Source organism: Lipotes vexillifer, unplaced genomic scaffold (assembly GCF_000442215.2).
Source record: "Lipotes vexillifer unplaced genomic scaffold, Lipotes_vexillifer_v1.1 scaffold545, whole genome shotgun sequence".
In the NCBI taxonomy this organism is placed as follows: domain Eukaryota; kingdom Metazoa; phylum Chordata; class Mammalia; order Artiodactyla; family Lipotidae; genus Lipotes; species Lipotes vexillifer.
The window spans coordinates 1059583-1068622 of record NW_006779129.1 but is presented as its reverse complement, the minus strand read 5'-3'; the positions used below and the strand labels follow the sequence as shown (position 1 = coordinate 1068622).

Genomic DNA, 9040 nt, shown 5'->3' with positions numbered 1-9040 from the left:
CCCCCCCCCCCCCCGCCCCCGGTGCTTGTACGGGGAGTGATCCTGAGCCAGAGAGACCCGTCTGATGAGGCCGGCGCCTGGGTCCCCGTGGGGAGGCCGAGGCAGGCGTTTGAGGGAGTGACTTAGACATTTGCGGCTTTGGGACGTCATTCCAACGAGAACGTGCAAACATTGGCTAACAAGTTAGCAAGTCCTAACCCCCGTCCCCGGGTAGTGCAGACCCCAGGGGGTGGCCGGCAAACCCTGGCCTGGCGGGACTTTCCTGCAGCCTCCCCGGCGTCCAGGAACCCAGAGACAATTGTGTGCACGGGAGTGAGTGGATGCATGTGGGCACAGACCCAAGACGTGTGCACACTTGTGTGTACACAGACATGCACGTGCACGCACACAGAGACGTAATCACACGCCCATCAGAGAGACACAAACACACACCTATAGACACACATGCACCTGTGCACCTGGCGAGCCCTGGGGTGAATTAACAGGGGTGAAGGTGTTCGCTGGTTTGGGCCAGGAGCCGCTGTGTGTGTCGTGGGTGGAGGTGAGAGGGGGGCCTTTCAGGAAGTCGGCGTGCGAGGAGTGAGGGCGTGAGGGGAGAAGGGGCATCTGGAATCCACCCAAAGCTTTGCTAGGGCTCACCTGGCACCTACAAGGCATCTACAGGAGTTTTGGCCAGTTCATTCCCAAGAAAGAGAAAGCCTCCTTGTTACTGCCAGTGCCACCCGCATGTCTCCTCTGAGTCCAGAATTCTCTTCTATAATTTAAATTACCCTTGTTGTGTTGGATAGTATCCAGGAGCCTTCAGACAGAAATCCGATGTCCTCCAGGGGAGTTTTCAGCCACCAGAGACAGTTCTGCAGGCATGGGGAGGGCTGGGTGGGAGGAGGAACCCACCTACGCAGGAGAACTTGCCTTAAGTCAGGACACAGCATGAAATGTGAGTACAGGTGGACACCAGGTTAACAAAGAACAAAAGCTACCACACCATCGAGGAGTGTGGTGTCGTCATCAAGGCAGGATCCAAGGCAAGAACAGCGAGCCCTGTCTGGGAGCCGCAGGACAGCAAGTGTAGGGGATGGGGTCTTGAGGGATGTGTAAGAGTTTGCCAGATGGAGACCACAGCAGCAGTTGTGCTGTCATTGGCTTTTGGTCCTGGACCTGGTGAATTCCCAGCTCACCAGGAATTCCTGGATCCCAGTTGTTCCTGAACTGGGTGCTGGGGGCCCAGGGCTCCTTGCACGGGCAGGACTTGCCGTGGGTCCTCAGAGGATGGCCCTCTGGGCAGCTGTGGGCTTTCTCCCTTCTGGGCACCTGTATGTGGTCAGAGGGTCCTCCAGGGGGCCGCTCTGGGAGCTTAGGTCAATGCATGCGTCTTCTCGGATGCATCTCAGGCTTCCCCAGAGGCCATCCCACCTGGGCGCCGAGCTGCTGCCTGCTTCTGAGTTTTCAGCCCAGCCGGCTGGTGGCAGGCAGTGGTGAGCCCACGCATGGGTCTGTGGACATCGAGGCCACTTCTTGGTGGGGCAGTGCCCTCAGGGTCCTCCAGGGCCAGGTAGATGCTCAGACTCCTGGAACCCTCGTGGCCAAGCTTGGCTGGAGGGCCCGGGACAGAGCTCAGCTCCTGCGGGGGAGGGCCAGTCCTCAGGGCAGAGGGACCTTTAGCCTTAGGCCCCCACGGGAGGTGGCTTCTCAGCCAGGGTCCCACCAAGGGCCTGCCCAGCACGGAGTCACTGCGTGCAGGGAGCCCCCGCGATGGCTTCCAAGGGGCTGGCATCTCAGGCGCCACTGTCCCCACCGACACCAGTGCTCAGGTTACCAGGGGATGACTAGAGAGTCACCCAAGGTCATAGGAGCCCAGGAAGGCTTTAGATGTTGCTGGGCAGCCCGTGGTCAGCTGGACGGCCCTTTGCCGGCTGTTCTCATAAGTGAAACCCGAAGGGAGACCACAGACCCTTGAGGGCGACGAAGGGGCTACACGGGGCCCACGGGGTCCCAGGACGCTCTTGGCTGCACGGGGGCCCACCCGTCTGCACATGCTGGCTGTGGGTTTGTGATTAGGGGCTGGTTTGTTTCCTGAGCTCCCCATGAAGTAACTGAGGACACGGCCTCCGTGCTCCTCGTCGGGAGTGGCTGGGAACCCCAGGCAGGGCACACAGGGTGGGTGGCTGGGTGGGTGGTCCACTTCAGCCCCGAGGCGATGGGGCGAGTGCCCTTGAGACCTGGGCCTCTGCTCTCTAATCTGGCCTGAGGAGCCGCAGGGAAGCTGGCCAAGTCCCTGCCAGGAAGGAGGCTGGGACCTGGGAAACAGGGCTCCGGGCTGCTCCGGTGGAGGGCTGGGAGGGCCAGAGGAGGCTGTGCTCCCGAGTTCTGATTGGGCAGCGCCGAGGCACCACGAAACTTCTCAGATTTGCACGGAAATGCCTCTGTGATGCCCCAGCGGTGGGCACAGGGAGGAAAGGCCAGGTCACCACTGGGGGCTGGGTGAGGGGATGTTGGGCTGGACGCACCCGCCTGTGCACCCCTCAGCGTCTCGTCTGACCCCTCTCCCTCTAGGGCATGAGGATGAATGGGTGGGGGAGCGACCAGGGACTGAGGGACCACTCTGTACACGATGGGGGGCACATCTGCGGGGGCCGCCTTACCTGGAGGGCCTGGGGTCGTTCCTCAGCACAGCGTTTGTGATGATTCTGAGGAGGGCTGAGGGCTCTCTGGGCCCGGCCTTGGAGAACAAAGTGCTTTCAGAAACGTGGCACCTGACCCAGAGGGATTGGTGTTTCAGTCATTTCAGATGGTTTCCCTCGAAACCCATTTTCCCCTCCTCCTCCATCCCCACGAGTGACAGGGAGATTATCCAACCTCCACAATGAGCACAGACTCCACAGGGACCAGTGCTGACAGGGCCCTGTGCACGGATGGACCGGAGCGCTGTGTGTCCCTGAGGGGCTGGGCCCGGGCGGGGGGCCTGTTGCACCCACAGCCTGCTGGGGGAGCCTGGTCTACACCTCAGACTTTCTGAATGCTGCATTGTCTGTGTGAGTGTGCATGTGAGCCTGTGCACATGTGGAGCTACGCACATGTGTGTGCATGTGCACGTGTGTGCACACATGCATGTGAGCCTGTGCACGTGTGGGCACATGTGTGCAGGGAGCCTCACGGACCAGCACCTCGGCAGGTTGCTTCCTGATGGGAGCCGAGTCCTGGGGCAGAGCTGTGCTGATGTTTTCCAGAGAAGGTGGACGTGTGACGTTCTAGGAGTGCCGGGGCGTGACTGCGGCCTCCAGGAGGTGGGCAGGAAGGGTGAGGTCTGGAGCGGGGAGGGTGGGGGCTGCCCACTGGATGGTGGTGTGTCGCTCAGTGCAGTGGGGTCACGGCTACCATCCCCCTTTGCCCCACGGTTCCACGTTCCTGGCTCTCCCGGGAAGCGTGAATTGAGCGAGTGAATGCAGGGCTGGGGGCTGGCGAGTGGCCCCCAGGGAGTAACTGAGGGCACGGGGCCATCGGGGGGACAAGGGCAGCCCCACCCTGATGGGCTCAGGGGCTCTGCCTCAAAAGGGCCCAGAGCCCCTCTCCAGAACGTGCTTGGAGAAGGGGTAGGGCCTTTGGAATATCTGTCCTGAGATTTTCCAGAGACTTTTAGGCATAAAATCACATTAGCGGCAGTAACTAGCAAGAGACTGTTCTCGAGGTGTTTCTAAGAATTCTGGGATGGATGGTGGGACCCAGATTTGGCTTACAGGGTGCCCCCCGCCTTTTGAGAGGGGATCTGCTGTTCAACCGTCCTGAAACGTGGGTTCTGGTCCCGAGCAGCCCAGCTCGTCGATGGCATCCTCGGCATCCTGAGCTGGGGTCCCTGCCACAGCCTGGAGAGGACGGGGTTCCGAGGGAACTCAGACAGAAGGGGTGGCTGGCGTGCAGGGCACGCGTGGGGTCTAGCGTGGAACGTGTGGTGAGACCCTTGCATGTGTGTGTGGATGTGTGAGGGTGCATGTGATGATGTGAGCCTGCGGGAGGGAGCACGTGTGTTTGCATAAGCGAGTGTCGGGCGTGTGCAGGCGTGTGTGGGCGCGTGTAGAGACCTCCTGGATTCCACTTGGGATCCTCCTCTCCTGGGCTGTGACCCAGAGCCTCTGGTCTCTGGGCTGAGGTTTCCTTACCACACGGTGTGCCCACAGTGAAGGCGTGAGCTGGGTCCCCGCCTGGCTTGGGCAGGTGCCAGGTGGGGAGGGGGCAGCTAGCATCCAGGTCAGACCCCGCACAGGCTGTGAGTCCCAGGCGAGGCTACTCCCCGTGCCCAGGCCTCTCCCCAAAGCCCGAAGAGGCGCTGGCAGGACTTCAGGCCACGGGGCAGCACCCGATAGTGTTTTGGACAGAGGGATCGTGTCATCTGAAGTTGTATGAAGGGAAGGAGTCGGGGCTCGGTGGGAAGAGCCCAGCTGCAGGCCGGCCTGGCTAACCTGGCTTCCGGAGAGGTCCGCAGAGTGGGACACCCCAGGAAGGGGCGCCCAGTGATGTCTGGAGGAGGCTGGCGCCCGGGGGCTGCGTGAAGGGCTTATCCCCCAGTCACCCACCCTGCACACGGGCTGAGCTCTGAGGTGTGGGAGTGGCAGGGGGGACCTCTGTCTGTCTGTCTGTCTACCGTTGGTCTCACCGAGTCCCTAATCTTCCTCTGCCTTTTGTCGCTTCCCAACTGCTGTGCTCTGTCCCTTTGGAGCAGTTCTCAGGAGTTCATCAGCAACTCCCCCAGGCCTCAGCTAAGCGCTGATGAGAAGTTGGACACTGGCAGGATCAGCCCGGGAGCGCGGTACCAGCCCGTCAGACAGAGGGCCGGTGCGTTTGAGCCGGTTTTAAGAGCGAAAGCTGAAAAGAGGCCGCGCTCTCTAGCGAGATGGAGGGAGGGCGGCCGGGCGTCTGCGGGGGGACAGAGCTGGGCAGGCTGCGGAACAGGTGACTTGAGCAGGCCCCAGGGACTGGACGCTGCCGTCTCAGGGCAGCAGCTGCAGCAGAAGGATGGACTCACAGCGAATCCAGTGGTTTCTAAGCTCCAGCTTTGCCCCAGAGCCGTGGCTTGAGGCCAGGCTTCCAGGCTGTTCTCAGTCAGAGGAGCTCCAAGTGCAGAGCATCGTGGGCATGGGGCGGGGGCCAGGGGCTGTACCCTGGTGTCCTGAGGCTCCCAGCCACGTGCAGGACGGACGCCCCGAGGACCTGTGCCCGGCGCTTTCTCTTGCATCTGGGCTCTGCAGGCTGCAGGGTGAGGAGGAGGGTCCTTCCCAAAGCTCCAGGGCACCCAGGAGCACCCCCCCACGGAGGGGACCGCGGGGTGCTGGCCCGGACCCCACCGTGCCCATGCTCCGGAGCAGGGACTCCGCGGCAGTCTGGGAGGGCCCGGGGAGGGAGCTGGGAAGCCGTCTGGCTGCTCTGTCAGTGCCCCTTGGCCTCTGGTGGAGGGAGCGTCGGCGGCTGCTTAAAGGAGGTGTGAGGCGTTTTTCCAGGGGGCCTGTCACTTTGGGTAAAGGCGCACATCTGTCCGTTTCCCTCCTTGAGAGCCCTTGAGAGCGGGGAGGTAGGAGGGGGAGCCGCCTGGATGCATGAATGGGGAGCTGGCTGCGGGCCCCGCGGCGGGAGGCGGGGGCGGGCTGGCCCCGCCTCTGGACAGCAGAGGCCGCCCGCTGCTCTGTGGTGCTCACAGCCTGATGGCTCCGGACCCCAGCGGCCGCCGCGGCCACTGTGGCCTGCTGCTTCTGCTTGCATGCTGCCTCGCGCCCACCCGGGCTGACCTGATGTCCTGGCTGTGGCCCGCTAACACTGCTGGGTCCACGGTCGCACTGGCCTCTGAGTCCCTGGGCAGCTCACCGGTGTGGCCCACAGAGGACACCACCACGCACGTGGCCCCCCAGGATGACCCCACCCAGCAGTGGAAAGCCCTTGCCAGCCCCGAGCCGCCTCTGGAGAGGCCGGAGGTGGGCCAGGGCCAGGCCCCCACTGTCCCCTCGGCGGCCTCCACTGCGAGCCCAGACACGAAGGAGGGGAACATTGCCGGCGTCGGAGCCAAGATCCTGAACGTGGCTCTGGGCATCCGGAGCTTCGTCCAGCTGTGGGATGACACCACCCCCACCAAGAGCTCTGCCAGGACGGGGACGCCAGGCCCTGAGAACCCCACGGACCCCCTCACCACCCCTGGACCCTCCAGCGCCCCCCAGGGCGATGGGTCCACTCTCTGGCTGAGCACCGGGGCCCCGAACTCTCCGGACACCCAGAGGACCGAGGCTGGCACCCTGCCAGCGCCCACCCAGCCGCCGCCCTCCCCGGACAGGCCCCGGGCCCTGCTCGGGGAGCCTGCGGTACCACCGCCATCCCCAGGTAGAGCTTCTCTGTCCTCCGCGCGGGCCGGGGCCCCTCCCCAGGGAAGCCAGCCGCCCCCGGGGTGGCCCCAGGAGCTGGACAGCGAGGGACTCTTGCCCGCGGCAGCCCGTCCCGGCCAGCAGCACCGACGCCCTGATGACCGCACGCGCACGCCTCCTCCGCTTAACCTGGTGACGGGCTCCCCGGGAGCGCACGCTGCCCCCTGGGCTCGCTCCTCTGACCCCTCCGCCAAGCTGTCTCACGCTGCACTCTTGGCTCTAAGTGGGGACAGGGGTGCTTGGGTTCCCCACGTGGCTAATCCTGCGGGGCCTGGTCTCGCTGACAGCTCCGCACTGCTGGGGGCTGCCGGCCGCTGCCTGCCCCTGCTGCCCTCCCTGGCGCTCTGCGGCCACCTGGGCATCGGGCGCTTCTGGCTGCCCAACCACCTCCACCATGCGAGCGGCGAGGAGGTGCAGGCCGCGGTCCAGGCCTGGGGGGCGCTCCTCCAGACCCACTGTCACCGCTTCCTGGCCTGGTTCTTCTGCCTGCTGCTGGCCCCCCCCTGTGGCCCCGGCGCCCTGCCCGGCCCGCCGCCCTGCCGCCAGTTCTGCGAGGCCCTGGAGGACGCGTGCTGGAGCCGCCTGGACGGGCGCGGGCTGCCGTTCCCCTGCGCCTCGCTCCCGGCCCGCGAGGACGGGCGCTGCGTGTTCATTGGGCCGCCTGCAGGTAACGGCCGGCCCGCCACCCGCCTTCCCGTCGGTCCGGCTGGACGGCGTGTGCTGCTGGGGGCAGGCTGAGGTCTGGGGAGGCCGAGAGGCGTGCTCGAGACCAGAGGTTCTGTGCGTGACGGCAGGTGCCCCACACTCTGAGGTCGCCTGCCACACGCCTGTCGCGGAGGGGGAACCAAGGCACAGGACGGCGACGGGACGTCCCACCTAATTCTGCCCACGGCTCCCAGCCACTGTGCCCAGCCTGCACGGTCGAGGGGGCGGAAGGGACGGGGGCCTGCTGCTCTTAAGGTCGACAGGTCTTGACCAACTAGTGGCCAGTGAGTCTGAGGGGTTCACGGGGCCCCCCAGCTGGTCCGTGAGCTCCAGAGCCTCTCCACCCCGGGGCAGCGAAAGGGCCACTCCCTCCTGGGGGCCACGTCCCCGACATGGACTCGCGCCATCACCGCGTGGCTGGTAGGGGGACGGGCCCCGGCTGCCTCTGCGTCCTTGCTGCGGCTGGGCCCCGAGCGGAGCCTGCTCCCCGTTTGCACTTGCGGGCCCATCCGTGCCCTGCTGTGTGTGTACTGCTAACCCCCCCGCCCCCGACCGTGGTGCTGTGGGGAGCAGCCTCGACCCACTCATTGGTTTCCGAGGTCATTGGGCTTTGGAGCTGGGCCAGTGGGGGTGGGCCGCCTGCACTGGACCCCGGGAGGGGGTGTCACTCTGCTGCGCCCCTGAGGGATGTGCATGGGCGATTCCCTGGCCAGGCCTGGGATGCAGCGAGGAGGTGGCTGCCGGGGCCCAGGCCGCGGCAGGGCAGGAACGAGTGCCCGCGACGGGTGGCGCCCACCCCAAGGGGGAAGCAAAGCAAGGGCTGGAAGGAGAGGAAGGCGGGGCCGCGGCTTGAGGGGGGCGGGGCCGCGGCTTGAGGGGGCGGGGCCGAGCCCTGCGTGTGAGCAGGGTGGCCAGGAGGGGGTCCGAGGAGCAGCCCGGGCAGGGGCCCCTCCGGGAGGGCCTGGCGCATGAGGAGCCCACGGGCCCTGTGGCTGCCCCTGAGGGCGGGGCCGAGGGCGGGGGCAGGGGCCTGGCCCGGCTGTTGGCACGGAGGGCATTGACCTCACGCCGAGGGAGGGGGCTGCAGCAAGCTGCGTGCTCCCTCACCCTCCATGCCGTCAGTGCCCCCGGTACACCCGACGGCGGGCCAGCCCGGGCCCCTCCAGACTCTGTGCCGCGTCCCCCAGCCAGCCTTGCCCTGTCCCCAACCACGCGCGTGGGGCAGGGGCAGCGCCGCAGGGAGGTGTCCTGCCCGGAGGGCCCCCGGTGCCACACAAAGGCCCACCTCCATGGGGCAGGGGCAGGGAGCGGGGAAAGGGCCCGCTCAGAGCCCTGGGCACACACATCCCGCTGCTGGGCCCGGGTCCCCTTTGGCCTGGGGGTTCAGCCACAGTGGACCCGGGGCCGGGGGCCGGTACAGGATGGGCCTCGTGCGGGCAGGGCCCGGGCAGGGCTGCGCGGGGTGTGGAATGTCCTTGACTGCAGCTGGCCCAGTCTGTGGAGCGGCCTCAAGGGGACTTCTCCCTGGGCGTGGGCAGACATTGGCAGGGCCGCGGCCTGAGGCCGTGTTCAAAGCAGAAGCCTGCGGGATTCTTCTGTCAGCCACTCGGACGTCCACCACGCCAGGGACCCTGCTGGCTGTGGCCTGGCCGGGGGCGTCCCACGGGGCCAGGGCTGGAGTGCCCTTCCCCTCCTCTGCCCGCTGCCAGTCCCTTGGGCCAGCCATGTGTGCAGTGGGGGAGGGGCAGGCGGGGGCGGAGGCCTGGCCGGGAGGGCGGCCCTGGGATGAAACTGGCTCTGGCTGAGTGAGGTCCTGGGGCTGCTTGTGCCGGCCGTGGGGCGGGGTGGGCGAGGCCCGAGCCGCGGGTGCCGCCTCCTTCCCAGACCCCAGCAGAGCTGCCTGCAGGGGCCCCGCCCCCCCCCCCCCCCCCCCCCGG

At 66.3% G+C, this 9040-nt stretch overlaps 1 protein-coding gene across 1 annotated transcript in view; it reads left to right on the top strand.

Moving 5' to 3' along the window:
• Positions 1-5690: 5690 nt before the first annotated feature.
• COL18A1 (collagen type XVIII alpha 1 chain) overlaps positions 5691-9040 on the top strand; it is a 48886-nt gene continuing 45536 nt past the window's right edge. Inside the window, exon 1 of the mRNA XM_007452485.1 lies at positions 5691-6357. Coding sequence (XP_007452547.1) covers positions 5691-6357 — 667 coding nt within the window. The remainder of the gene's footprint in view (positions 6358-9040) is intronic.